The sequence below is a fragment of the Amblyraja radiata genome, chromosome 5 (genome assembly GCF_010909765.2).
Source record: "Amblyraja radiata isolate CabotCenter1 chromosome 5, sAmbRad1.1.pri, whole genome shotgun sequence".
In the NCBI taxonomy this organism is placed as follows: Eukaryota; Metazoa; Chordata; class Chondrichthyes; order Rajiformes; family Rajidae; genus Amblyraja; species Amblyraja radiata.
In genome coordinates this window covers 103,851,740-103,866,654 of record NC_045960.1, presented here as the reverse complement: position 1 = coordinate 103,866,654, position 14,915 = coordinate 103,851,740, and the positions used below count along the sequence as shown (strand labels likewise).

The following is a 14,915-nucleotide window of genomic DNA, read 5'->3' as shown; positions in this document are numbered from 1 at the left end:
TTCGCGGGTTGTTGCCGGAGAGTAGCCTTCATGGTCGTGAGGAGTTCTCACATTCTGGGAACTAGTCGCGGCCTCATTATGGTCGCCACAAATTTTTCAACATGTTGATTAACTAGCGGCGACCAGAATGAAACTGTCATGGAGAGTAGCGAGAAATCTCGTGCCGTAGGTGGGTCACCAGGAGGCCCTAGTGGGTTGCCAGGAGGTCGAAGGTCCTCGTAGGTTCTCATAGGTTGTAGCCGGTGTTGACCGGTGAATTGCATTGGCTCATTGGGGGAAAAAAACGTAAGCAGTAGTTTTCAGAACCAAGGACAACTGATCGATGATGTTAAATGTCCGCCAAGCTTCACCGCTGTGTATCTCTGGTTTCTTAAAAGTTAGTCTTCACTCTTTCTCCCCCCTTCTCCCCCTTGAGAGAGCAGGATAGACCTATGTCATAAGATCATGTGAAAGGAGCAAAATTTGGTCATTCGGCCCATCAAGTCTACTCTGCCGGAGGTACACAAAAATGCTGGAGAAACTCAGCGGGTGCAGCAGCATCTATGGAGCGAAGGAAATTGGTAACGTTTCGGGCCGAAACCCTTCTTCAGACTGATAGGGGGTGGCGGGGAGAAGGAAGGAAAAAGGAGGAGGAGGAGCCCGAGGGCTGGGGGATGGGAGGAGACTATTATCTGAATGGTGGCCGATTAGGAAAGAGGGAGATGCAACGAGACCTGGGTGTCATGGTACACCAGTCATTAAAAGTAGGCATGCAGGTGCAGCAGGCAGTGAAGAAGGTGAATGGTATGTTAGCATTCATAGCAAAAGGATTTGAGTATAGGAGCAGGGAGGTTCTACTGCAGTTGTAGAGGGTCTTGGTGAGACCACACCTGGAGTATTGCGTACAGTTTTGGTCTCCTATTCTGAGGAAGAACATTCTTGCCATAGAGGGAGTACAGAGAAGGTTCACCAGACTGATTCCTGGGATGTCAGGACTTTCATATGAAGAAAGACTGGATAGACCTGGTTTGTACTCGCTAGAATTTAGAAGCTTGAGGGGGGATCTTATAGAAACTTACAAAATTCTTAAGGGGTTGTACAGGCTAGATGCAGGAAGATTTTTCCCGATGTTGGGGAAGTCCAGAACAAGGGGTCACAGTTTAAGGATAAGGGGGAAATCTTTTAGGACCGAGATGAGGAAAACTTTTTTCACACAGAGAGTGGTGAATCTCTGGAATTCTCTGCCACAGAAGGTAGTTGAGGCCAGTTCATTGGCTATATTTAAGAGGGAGTTGGATGTGGCCCTTGTGGCTAAAGGGATCAGGGGGTATGGAGAGAAGGCAGGTACGGGATACTGAGTTGGATGTTCAGCCATTATCATATCGAATGGCGGTGCAGGCTCGAAGGGCCGAATGGCCTACTCCTGCACCTATTTTCTATGTTTCTATGAGAGAGCTCGAGGGCTAAGGAAGGGGAGGAGACAACAAGGCTAACAAAATTGGGTGAATTCAATGTTCATGCCCACCGGATGCAGGCTCCCCAAGCGGAATATGAGGTGCTGTTCCTCCAATTTCCGGTGTTGCTCACTCTGGCAATGGAGGAGAACCAGGACAGAGAGGTCGGACGGAGAATGGGAGGGGGAGTTGAAGTGCTGAGCCACCGGGAGGTCAGGTAGGTTCTTGCGGACCGAGCGGAGGTGTTCGGCGAAACGATTGCTCAACCTCCGCTTCGTCTCACCGATGTAGATCAGCTGACATCTAGAGCAGCGGATGCAGTAGATGAGGTTGGAGGAGATACAGGTGAACCTCTGTCGCACCTGGAACGACTCCTTGGGTCCTTGAATGGAGTCGAGGGGGGAGGTGAAGGGACAGGTGTTGCATTTCTTGCGGTTGCAACAGAAAGTGCCCGGGGAGGGGGTGGTACGGGAGGGAAGGGAAGAATTGACAAGGGAGTTACGGAGGGAGCGGTCTTTGAGGAAGGCAGACATTGGGGGGAGATGGGAAGATGTGGCGAGTGGTGGGGTCACGTTGGAGGTGGCGATAATGACGTGGGATTATTTGTTGTATGTGACGGCTGGTGGGGTGAAAGGTGAGGACTAAGAGGACTCTGCCCATGTTGCGAGTGCGGGGATGGGGAGAGAGGGCAGTGTTGCGGGGTATGGAAGATACCCTGGTGCGAGCCTCATCTATGGTGGAGGTTCCCTGAAGAATGAGGACATTTCAGATGCCCTGGTGTGGAACGTCTACTCTGCCATTCAATCATGGTTGATCTGTCGCTCCCACCTAACTCCAATCTCCTGCCTTCTCCCCATAACCCCTGACACCCGTACTAATCAAGAATCTATCTATCTCTGCCATAAAAATATCCACTCTTGGTCTCTGCAGCCTTCTGTGGCAATGAATTCCAATGGTTCACCAACCTCTGACTGATGAAATTCCTTCTCATCTCCTTCCTAAAGGAACATCCTTTAATTCTGGGGCTATGACCTCTAGTCCTGGACTCCCCACTAGTGGAAACATCCTCGCCACATCCACTCTATCCAGGCCTTTCACTATTCAGTACGTTTCAATTAAGTCCTCCCCTTATTCTTCTAAACTCCAACTGAAGTATGTGGTAAGTTGTATGGTGCAGGTGTGAGAGTGAGTAAGGGGGGGAAGAATGACATGTACCACATCCTGATAGAGACATACACTTAGAAACACAGAAAATAGGTGCTGGAGTAGGTCATTTGGCCCTTCGAGCCTGCACCGCCATTCAATATGATCATGGCTGATCATCCAAAATTAGAACCCCGCTCCTGCTTTCTCCCCATATCCCTTGGTTGCATTAGCCCGTAGAGCACTATCTAACTCTTGAAAACATCAGATATGTATTTGACTCTTCAAAATGTACTACATTTTATTTTCCACAGAACAGGCCCAAAGCAGGAAGATGGGAGCATAAATTTGCTGGGAAAAGATTTATCTATGTGTCACCGTCATCTGTATTGATGGCTCCTCTGAGTCTGTAAAATCCGTAGCACATGAAATCCATCAAAGAGATAGGATTTTGCTTTTTTCTTATTGGTGAAATTATATTTAAGCCTGCACGAAGACTTGAAGATTGAAATCCTCCATATGTCATGTGTCGTGTACAGCATGTTTCTGAAATTTTGTTGGCAAAATAATAATTGCATGCGCATTTTGCAAATAATCTGGGAACTCATCTTGTACACGCGCTGATTTACGATTACATATTTCTCTAAAAACCATATTACTCTTCATCCAATTGTACCTTCCTTCAGAAATTGTTTGCAGGCCACAAATCCTGTGCTGTTAATACGGCCAGAGAAAAGACAGTCCTAAATGATATTGTATAAATATTTAGATTGAATTTTCAATACTATGTAAGGTGTATATATGTAAGTAGTGACTGCTTGGTTCACTTCACTTGCAGTTGTATTTTAAATGTTATGTGCCTTGTGCCGAGGGTTGCCAACTTTCTCACTCCCAAATCAGGGACAAAAGGTCAAAATAAGGGACAAATTGGGTTAGGGCGCGCGCAAAGGCCCGCGCCCGGGCCAAAGCTTCTCAGCTGGCCTGCCGGCTGGGTTTTGTGTTCTGCTGCATGCACAGTCCGGCACACCGTCCAACTCATGAACCGATGATCGGCCATGAGAAGGAGTGGTGGTGGTGTCAGCGGTAAGTGAAGGTCCGAAGGTCGGACATCTGGCCGGGCTGCCGACTGACGGGGCCACGGGCAAGATGTTGCTAATGCGCTCCATGGGCAGCACCTCGTCGGGGCTGGTGAGGCGGCGCTCCGATCCGATAGTCCCCTCGATTCGAGTACGAGCAGTCAAATAGGGGACAAGGGTGGTTTCGTATGGGACAAACCAATGTAGCCCAATATACGGGATGTCCCGGCTAATACGGGATAGTTGGCAACCCTAATTGTGCCAGAGGTCTTTCGGGCCCACAGTATGTGCTGGAGGTCGTCGGTCGAGGACGTGCCGCTGAGAATGAAGAGGAATCCGGATTGGGAGTGGGGCTGCTGAAAGAACAAAGATCTTCTAGAGGTGTATAAAATCATGAGAGGATTAGATCGGGTCGATGCACAGAGTCTCTTGCCCAGAGTAGGGGAATCGAGGACCAGAGGACATTAAGGTGAAGATGAAAAGATTTAACAGAAACCTGAGGGGTAACTTTTACACACAAAGGGTGGTGGATGTGTGGAACGAGCTGCCGGAGGAGGTAGTTGAGTCAGGTACTATTGCAATGATTAAGAAACAATTAGACAGGTACATGAATATGTTTAGAGGGATATGGGCCAAATGCAAGCAGGTGGGACTTGTGTAGATGGGACATGTTGGTCGGTGTGGGCAAGTTAGGCCGAAGGGTCTCTTTCCACACTGTATCACTCTATGACTCTATGACCGCGTGGGTTTTCTCCGGGTGCTCCGGATTCCTCCCACACTCCAAAGGTTTCTAGGTTAATAAAAAAACATTTATTCACAAAAAGATTTACGAGGATGTTGCCAGGCCTAGAGGGTGTGAGCTATAGGGAGAGGTTGAGTCGGCTGGGTCTCTATTCCATGGAGCGCATGAGGATGGGGGATCCTATAGAGGTGTATAATATCATGAGAGGAATAGATTGAGAAGATGCACAGTCTCTTGCCCAGAGTAGGAGAATCGAGGATCAGAGGACATCGGTTTAAGGTGAAGGAGAAAAGATTTAACAGGAATCCGAGGTGTAACTTTTTCATACAAAGAGTGGAGGGTGTAATGGAACAAGCCTGAAGGGTAGTTGAGGCTGGGACTATTCCAATGTTAAAGAACCAGTCACACAGGTACATGGATAGGACAGGTTTGGTGGAGGCATATGGACCTAATGCAGGCAGGTGGGACTAGTATAGCTGGGACATGTTGCTAACAATAGTCCACAGAAAAACAAGCTAACAATAGTCCACAGATTAATGACAAAAAAGTCTACTTTCATAACTTCAGACATCAAAGCTAGTGAACATTTTCTGGTTTAATAAATAGATGAGCAAGCAGTGAGGCTGGAATATTCAAGAGTGCGTTGCTTAGCTGTGTGGGCAAGTTGGGCCGAAGGGCCTGTTTCCACGCTGTATCACTCTATGACTCTATGGCTAATTTGTTTACCTGCTTCAAGATGCCAGCTGCCATCTCGTGACTGCAGTCAAATATCACGTGGAACTCCTTGTTCTTCTTCATTTCTTTCAGCAAGGGCTTGGAATCCTTCGTGTCCGAGGGAAGCTGGCGAATTTTCAAGCGGATGTTGTAGCGAGATGGAGCTTTAATCAGCTCTTGCAACCGAATCAGACCTTGAGGAGATGAAAAGATAATGCAAATACACCATAAGACATCTGACCTTGCGGGGGGAAATTGACGTTGTCATTTACATGAACGAGAAGAATATTTTGCCATTTATTCACTCCACTGCACGCCAGCAAACAAAACAATATTTAGCGATGCTGTGTCTGTTTGAGGCAGACAAATCTTCTTTTAAAGACAACTGATCTACTGCTTGTTGCTTGGGTGTGACGTGTGTGCCAATGTTGCATCTAAACCTTCAATAAGCCAGCCAGACAATTTTATCAGGGAAAGACATAGTTCACCCGCTGAGAGGTATCACTCAACACTGACTGGCGCGCCGACCAGATTATGTTCATTTTCAACGACTGTTACCGTGGTAATGAAAGATGAATGTGAGATGATATTAATTCATCCACTGCACATAACTAATTTAAAATTCAGCCAGGAACACTCCTGCTCATTATGTATTGTGGATTTTATTTTACAGTTTTGCGCTTATTTTGGTGTTCATGTGCTTGGTCAGATTCAGATTCAGATTCAGATTCAGATTCAACTTTATTGTCATTGTCAGTGTACAGTACAGAGACAACAAAATGCAGTTAGCATCTCCCTAGAAGAGCGACATAGAATATGAGCAATAAATAAATATATTTTGAATACAGTCATGGTAGTGCAATTATTTTTTCCCTGGTGGAAGGAGTGTCAGGTGGACGGGGGTGACTTGGCAGTCACCGAGGTACAGTGTTGAGTAGTGTAACAGCCGCAGGGAAGAAGCTGTTCCTGGACCTGCTGGTCCGGCAACGGAGAGACCTGTAGCGCCTCCCGGATGGTAGGAGGGTAAACAGTCCATGGTTGGGGTGAGAGCAGTCCTTGGCGATGCTGAGCGCCCTCCGCAGACAACGCTTGCTTTGGACAGACTCAATGGAGGGGAGTGAGGAACCGGTGATGCGTTGGGCAATTTTCACCACCCTCTGCAGTGCTTTCCGGTCGGAGACAGAGCAGTTGCCATACCATACTGTGATACAGTTGGTAAGGATGCTCTCGATGGTGCAGCGGTAGAAGTTCACCAGAATCTGAGGAGACAGGATGGACCTTCTTCAGTCTCCTCAGGAAGAAGAGACGCTGGTGAGCCTTCTTGACCAGTCATGCGTCCATAGTGATAGAGGAGCAGAATTAGGCCATTCGGCCCATCAAGTCTACTCCACCATTCAATCACGGCTGATCTATCTCTCCCTCCTAACCCCATTCTCCTGCCTTCTCCCCATAACACCTGACACCAGTATTTATCAAGAATCTATCTATCTCTACCTTAAAAATATCCATTGACTTGGCCTCCACAGCCTTCCGTGGCAATGAATTCCACAGATTCACCACCCTCTGATTAAAGAAATTCCTCCATCAAGGCTCTCCCACCAGTGGAAACATCCTCTCCACGTCCACTCTATCCAAGATGTGGAATATCAGTGCGAGAAGATTTGTTCTTTTATTATACTCTACACTCAATGCCAGGTCTATGAACTTCTTAAGACACAAAATGCTGGAGTAACTCAGCGGGACAGGCAGCATCTGTGCGGTGAAGGAAAGGGTGACGTTTCGGGTCGGGACCCTTCTTCACGCCCGAAACATCACCTACCACTCCCTCTTCTCCTCTCTCCCATCAGGCAAAAGGTATAGAAATGTGAAAACATTTTGGTCTATTGTTTGCAGCTTTGGTCTCTTAATTTGAGGAAGGACATTCTTGCTATTGAGGGAGTGCAGCGTAGGTTCACCACGTTAATTCCTGGGATGACGGAACTGACATATGATGAAAGAGTGGAGCGACTGGGCTTGTATTCACTGGAATTTAGAAGGATAATAGACAGTAGACAATAGGTGCCATAGACAATAGTAGGCCATTCGGCCCTTCGAGCCAGCACCGCCATTCAATGTGATCGTGGATGAGAGGGGTTCTTATAGAAACATCTAAAATACTTAAGGGATTGTACAGGCTAGATGCAGGGAAAATGTTCCCAATGTTGGGGGAGCCCAGATCCAGGGGTCACGGTTTAAGAATAAGGTGTAGGCCAGCCAATGAGGACTGATACGAGGAAAAACTATTCACCCAGAGAGTTGTGAATCTGTGGAATTCTCTGCCACTGAAGGCAGTGGAGGCCAATTCACCGGATGTATTCAAGAGAGAGTGAGATTTAGCTCTTAGGGTTAGAAACATAGAAACATAGAAAATAGGTGCAGGAGGATGCCATTTGGCCCTTCGAGCCAGCACCGCCATTCATTGTGATCGTGGCTGATCGTCCCGTGCCTGCCTTCTCCCCATATCCCTTGACTCCACCAGCCCCTAGAGCTCTATCTAACTCTCCCTTAAATCCATCCAGTGATTTGGCCTCCACTGCCCTCTGTGGCAGGGAATTCCATAAATTCACAACTCTCTGGGTGAAAAAGTTTTTTTCTCACCTCAGTCTTAAATGACCTCCCCTTTATTCTAATGACTGTTAACGGAATCAAGTAATATGGGGAGATAGCAGGAACTTGATTGCAGGGGTATTGATTCTGGATGATCAGCCATGATCATATTGAATGGCAGGTTCTGGCTCGAAGGGCCGAATGGCCTACTCCTGCACCTATTGTCTATGTTTCTGAGCCAGCATCTGCAGCTCCTTCCTACACTATGAACTCCCTTGCCAGATATACTGCAGTCAAAACAGAAGCTCATGATAAGTATCTTAACCTTATCCTCAGGGAAGAAGATCTATGCTCCATCATCACAATGTCTTTTGGTCTCGTATATCATCTACCCTTATGACCTAACTGAGTGAAATCGAGTGCTCTGCTATTAATTTGTACCAAACCTTCCGTAGTCCCACGTGATGAGTTCAGTTGTGCCAGAGACAGGTGCTGAGCTGAGAGACTGGGATTGATTCAGGCCTGGAGCATGGAGTTCTGACCCAAGGCACCACTCAATTCTCATCAATCTTTCTGCTTAATGTCCGCGCACTCTGCCTGCAGCTCAGTGTATTAGTTATTGATCTGCAAACCGCACAATGTCCTTCCATCCTCCATAAAAATATTTAAAAACTGCGGTGAGGTTCATCGATGCCGCTCGTGAAATAGAACAGAAATGGACCGAGTTAAACACTAGGATCATTTCATGAAAGGGTCGGGTAAAAATAGAAATAACCTTCCTGCAGTTTTTAAATGAGCAGAAAGGAACCTGCAGATGCTGGTTTAAACCGGGGATAGAGTCACAGTCATAGAGTGATAAAGCACGGAAAAAGGCCTTTCAACCCAACTTGCCCACACAGGCCAACATGTCCCATCTACACTAGTCCCACCTGCCTGCATTTGACCCACATCCCTCCAAAGCTGTCCTATCCATGTACCTGCCCAACTGTTTCTTAAATGTCGGAATAGTCCCAGCCTCAACTCCCACCTCTGGCAGCTCGTTCCATACACACACTACATTTTTTAACGAAACAAAAAGCTGGAGTAACTCAGCGAGTCAGGCACACAGCCAGCAATGGACTGCTTAGAAATATAGAAACATAGAAATTAGGTGCAGGAGTAGGCCATTCGGCCCTTCGAGCCTGAACCGCCATTTGTTGGGCGGCGCGACTCTCGTCAGCAGCGGCCTCTGCAGTCCGTCTGCGTTTTTTATTATTTTATGTCTATGTTTTTATGTAGTTTTTGTTATTTTTTGTTGGGGTATGTGTGTGGGGGGGTGGGGGTGGTGTGGGGGGGTTGGGGGTAACTTTTAAATCTCTCCCTGCACGGGAGACCCGACCTTTTCTTTGTCGGGTCTCCGTTGTCGTTGGGGCTGCAACGAGGAGCGGCCTCCAACAGGAAGACCGGGGGCTGTGGTGCCGACTACTCACCTCACCGTCGCGGAGCTGGCCGAGTCCAGAGCGGGTGGAGCTGTGGTGGACGCTGCTGCGGCCCGACCTCCGGAGTTTCGGTGGCTGCAACTGCGGGTTTGGCGGGCGGCGACACCGGGAGCCCGCGGGTCCCTGGAGGGAGACCGCTTTTCAGGGCTCCCGCAACGGCGACTTCTCCCGCCCGAGTTGCGGGGTTGAAGAGCTCCTGGAGCGGGGCCTACATCACCGCCCCGCGCGGCTTGGAATGGCTGCGGGTCTCTGCGAGCGCACGTCGGGGGCTCTAACACCAAGACCCGGTGAGCGACCTTGCATCACCCGGCGTGGCTTTAATGGCCACGGGACAATTCGCCATCGCCCGCCGGGGGCTTTGACTTTGACTCTGACATCGGGGGGGAGAGTGCAGTGGAGAGATAAGTTTTTTTGGCCTTCCATCATAGCAATGTGATGGATGTTTATGTAAATTATGTTGTGTCTTGGGTCTATTTGTTTGTAATGTATGGCTGCAGAAACGGCATTTCGTTTGGACCTCAAGGGGTCCAAATGACAATAAATTGAATTGTATTGTATTGTATTGTATTGTAATTGTATTGTATTCAATATGATCATGGCTGATTATCCAACTTAGTATCCTGTACCTGCCTTCTCTCCATACCCCCTGATCCCTTTAGCCACAAGGGCCACATCTAACTCCCTCTTAAATATAGCCAATGAACTGGCCTCAACTGCCTTCTGTGGCAGAGAATTCCAGAGATTCACCACTCTCTGTGTGAAAAATGTTTTTCTCATCTCGGCCCTAAAAGATTTCCCCTTTATCCTTAAACTGTGACCCCTTGTTCTGGAACTGTGACCCCTTGTTCTGGAAATGTGACCTCTTGTTCTGGATCCAATGCAATCCAATCCAATCCAATAAAAACTGAACTAAACTAATCTAAACTAATCCAACGATAGACACAAAAAGCTTGTTCTGGAATCCATGCTTTCATGTTCATCGTTACTTTTTTGCAAATCTTTGCTTCATTTGTTCCATATCTCTCTATATATCACTGTCTATATCGCTCATTTCACTTTCCCCTGACTCTCAGTCTGAAGAAGGGTCTTGACCCGAAACATCACCTATTCCTTTCCTCCATAGATGCTGCCTGAGCCGCTGAGATACCGTTGCTTTTTTGTGTCTATCTGCAGTTTGTAGTTTAGTTTAGAAATACAGCACGGAAACAGGCCCTTCGACCCACCGAGTCGGCGCCGATCCACACACATTAAGACTACACACGCTAGGGACAATTTTACATTTACACCAAGCCAATTAACCTACAAACCTGCACGTCTCAGGAGTGTGGGAGGAAACCGAAGATCTCGGAGAAAACCCACACAGGTCACGGGCAGAACGTATAAACTCCGTACTGACAAGCACAGGTAGTCCGAATTGGGTAGTTTACACCCCAGCGGTATGAACGTTGACTTCTCTAACTTCAGATAGGCCTTGCTTTCCCTCTCCATCCCCTCCCCCTTCCCAATTCTCCCACCAGTCCTACTGTCTCCGCTTAGATTCTATCTTTGTCCCGCCCCCTCCCCGATTATCAGTCTGAAGAAGGGTCTCGACCCGAAACGTCACCTATTCCTTCCCTCCAGAGATGTTGCCTCACCCGCTGAGTTACTTTAGCATTTTGCGTCTAGTCCGAATTGAACCTGGGTCTCTGGCGATGAGCGGCAGTAGGTCTAACGCCAAGCCACCATGCCGTTTCAAACATGTGTGTCAGGTGTGTTGCAGTGTTTGGTTCTTACTGCAGGCTATCAGCCTTAGGCTGTAATTATGAAAGCAAAAATCTTTCATTGAAGTGTTTAATGAGACACAATCATGAGGTGAGCTGTGCACATGTATTTCTCATAGTTTACAGAGTAAATGTCATAGTCATGTCAGTCTTTTCCCCCGGTGAAGAGACTGATCATTGATTGCCTGAGGGAATTCCTGCAAGAAGGAATAAAATATTTTATTTGACAACAGTCCCGGGGTATATCAGTCAATTCACTTAGACTATTTTTCATTGCATCACTGGATGCAGTGGAGAAGAAAATATATTTTCAGCCGGGATCGGTGAGAGAATAGGGAGTTCGAAAACACATCCATCCATCCAGAATATTGCTTTAGCAAAATGCTCCTACATACATCATGCAGTTACACAAAAATGCTGGAGAAACTCAGCGGGTGCAGCAGCATCTATGGAGCGACGGAAATAGGCGACGTTTCAGCCCGAAACGTCGCCTATTTCCTTCGCTCCATAGATGCTGCTGCACCCGCTGAGTTTCTCCAGCATTTTTGTGTACCTTCGATCTTCCAGCATCTGCAGTTCCTTCTTGAACACATACATCATGCAGTTAATGGTTTTGATTAGCCAACTCTGAGGCAGCAGTCAGTTGGTTGCTGAATAATGCAGAGTCCCCGGTTTGATCTCCAATTTGAGCTCAGTTGGCCACTATTAGCAACACATTGCGATGTGCCTCGGCGGGTAAAGTTAGAGGCGCAGAGATCCAGCCTCCAGTAGCTAGAAAAGTACACATGGTCCCAACCCGAAATGTCACCTCTCCATGTGTAGATGCCTGCATGACCCGTCGAGTTACTCCAGCACTTTGTGTCTATTTTCTAGCTACTGGGCAAAAGAACAGTGGTAGAGTTGCTTCCTTAAAGCCCTGTCCCACTGTACGAGTTCATTCAAAGAGTTCTCTTCGAGGTTGTCCTGATTCGAACTCGGAGATTTACGGTAATAGAAACATAGAAACATACAAAATAGGTGCAGGAGTAGGCCATTCGGCCCTTCGAGCCTGCACCGCCATTCAATATGATCATGGCTGATCATCCAACTCAGTATCCTGTACCTGCCTTCTCTTCATACCCCCGATCCCTTTTGCCACAAGGGCCACATCTAACTTCCTCTTAAATATAGCCAATGAACTGGCCTCAACTACCTTCTGTGGCAGAGAATTCCAGAGATTCACCACTCTCTGTGTGAAAAATGTTTTCCTCATCTCGGTCCTAAAAGATTTCCCCCTTATCCTTAAACCGTGACCCCTTGTTCTGGACTTCCCCAACATCGGGAACAATCTTCCTGCATCTAGCCTGTCCAACCCGTTAAGAATGGCCGCTCGTCGGTACTCGGAGCTCTCGTGAACATTTTTCAACATGTTGAAAAATCTTCACGAGTCTTCCCGAGCTTTCCCGAGTACCTGCCGTTAGCGTTACGAGCCGCCAAGAGACTCCGGCGTACCGGCTACGTTCATTCTACGTGCTTACCACGAGTTTGATTTTTTTTTTTAACTCGGGAGAGCTCTTGGAATGAACTCGTACAGTGGGACAGGGCCATTACAGCGCCAGAGACCCAGGTTCGATCCTGACTATGGGTGCTGCCTGTGCGGTGTTTGTACGTTCTTCCCGTTTTCTCCGGGTGCTCCGGTTTCCACCCACATTCCAAAGATGTGCATGTTTGAGGGTTAATTGGCTTCGGTTAATTGCCCCTATTGTGAAGGATGCAAAGCTTGGATAGCATAGAACGAGTTTAGGGGTGTGTAGTGAATATTCAGTGTAAATCAGCGTCTGCAGTTCCTGCCAACACATAGTGTATGGGTGATTTTTGGTTGGCGTGGACTCAGTGGACCAAAGGGCCTGTTTCCACTGTATCTCTAATCTAATCTAATCTAATCTAACCTAATAGAAACATAGAAACATAGAAATTAGGTGCAGAAGTAGGCCATTCGGCCCTTCGAGCCTGCACTGCCATTCAATATGATCATGGCTGATCATCCAACTCAGTATCCTGTCTTCTCTCCATACCCCCTGATCCCTTTAGCCACAAGGGCCACATCTAACTCCCTCTTAAATATAGCCAATGAACTGGCCTCAACTACCTTCTGTGGCAGAGAATTCCACAGATTCACCACTCTCTGTGTGAAAAATATTTTTCTCATCTCGGTCCTAAAAGATTTCCCCCTTATCCTTAAACTGTGACCCCTTGTTCTGGAACTGTGACCCCTTGTTCTGGAAATGTGACCCCTTGTTCTGGATCCAATCCAATCCAATCCAATCCAATAAAAACTGAACTAAACTAATCTAAACTAACCCAACGATAGACACAAAAAGCTGGAGTAACTCAGCGGGACAGGCAGCATTTCTGGAGAGAAGGAATGGGTGACGTTTCGGGCCCAGACCCTTTCTCAGACAAAACTAAAATAACCCAGGATGAGCACAGCTGTCAGGCCACTCCTTACACGTCGTTCTTTTTAATGGCATCTTTGAATTAATAGAATATCCTGAGGATTATCAAAGAAAATTTGACACCAGGCCATGTAAGGAAATATTGCAACAAATGTCTTGAAGGAGGAGAGATGTTTTAAGGATAGAGAGGTAGAGGCGCTGTTTTTCAAAGAATTATAGTATCACGGTGGGGCAGCGATAGAGTTACTGCCTTGCAGAAACCTGGGTTCGATCCTGACTATGGCTACTTGTCTGTACGGAGTTTGTACGTTCTCCCCGTGACGTGCGTGGGTTTTCTCTGAGATCTTCGGTTTCCTCCCAGGCTCCAAAGACGTACAGGTTTGTAGGTTAATTGGTTTGGTATGAATGTAAAACTTGTCCCTAGTGTGAGTCGGATAGTGTTAAAGGGCCTGTCCCACTTCGCCGACTCTTTAGGCGAATGCCAGGGACTAGTTTAAATGGAATTCGCCTACGACACCTGGCGACAAGCTAGGACAACAACGATTGTCGCCATTGTCGCCGAAACATTTTCAACATGTTGAAAACTTTGCGGCAGTCGTCTGTAGTTGCACAAAAAAAATCGCCTAATTGGGACAGGTCCTTCAGTGTGTGGGGATCGCTGGTTGGTGAGGGTTCGGTGCGCCAAAGGGCCTGTTTTCATGCTGCATCTCTGAACTAAACTAAACTAAACTTTCACTAAACTGAAATGAAATGCCACAGCAATTCTCCACCCCACTCTCACAATGACTTCTGTCTTTGATTTCCTCCATTGTTTCAAATAGACTCCAACATACAGTCAAGTCACCGCATCAAATTATCTGATAGGCATGTGATCAGTGGCGGACTGGGTCTAAAAATATTGGTTGCCAGGAGACAAAGGGGGCCCACTTCATCAGGGGCCCACTTGCCATCGGGCAAGCTGACACCCTGGCCAGTCCGCCACTGCATGTGATCATCATTAGATTGAACATTGAATTCAACTCTGAAGAAGGGTTCCGACCCAAAATGTCACCCTTCCTTTTTCTCCAGAGATGCTGCCTGTCCCGCTGAGTTACTCCAGTGTCTATCTATTGCATGCAACAAACTCAGATAATTGACCATTCCAGTCTTATATCCCACATTTGTCTCTTGCCTCTTCTGTTAATTGCAGAGGTAGAGCTACTGCCTTACAGCGCCTGAGACCCTGGTTTGATCCTGACTACAGGTGCTTGTCTGTACGGTCTGTCTGTGACCGCGTTGGTTTTCTCCGAGATCGTCGGTTTCCTCCCACATTCTAAAGACGTCCAGATTTGTAGGTCAATTGGCTTGGTATAAATGAACGAATTGTCCCTGGTGTGTGTGGGATTGTGTTAGTGCGTGGGGCCGGTTTACACGCTGTCCCTCTAAACTAAACTCAACTATACTAAATTCAATCATCACCGTCTACTTACCTGTCCCTCAGAAATACAATTTGGTATTCACGTCTACTGCTAGTTAGCAACTCCATGTGAATTTCCTCTAGACTTTATA

The 14,915-nt window shown here is 47.3% G+C and overlaps 1 protein-coding gene across 2 annotated transcripts in view; it reads right to left on the bottom strand.

The window, feature by feature from the left end:
* grik2 (glutamate ionotropic receptor kainate type subunit 2) overlaps positions 1 to 14,915 on the bottom strand; it is a 495,196-nt gene that overhangs the window by 255,019 nt on the left and 225,262 nt on the right. For both annotated transcript variants that reach the window (XM_033021917.1, XM_033021916.1), the window contains exon 5: positions 5,121 to 5,302. In XM_033021917.1, coding sequence (XP_032877808.1) covers positions 5,121 to 5,302 — 182 coding nt within the window. The remainder of the gene's footprint in view (positions 1 to 5,120; positions 5,303 to 14,915) is intronic.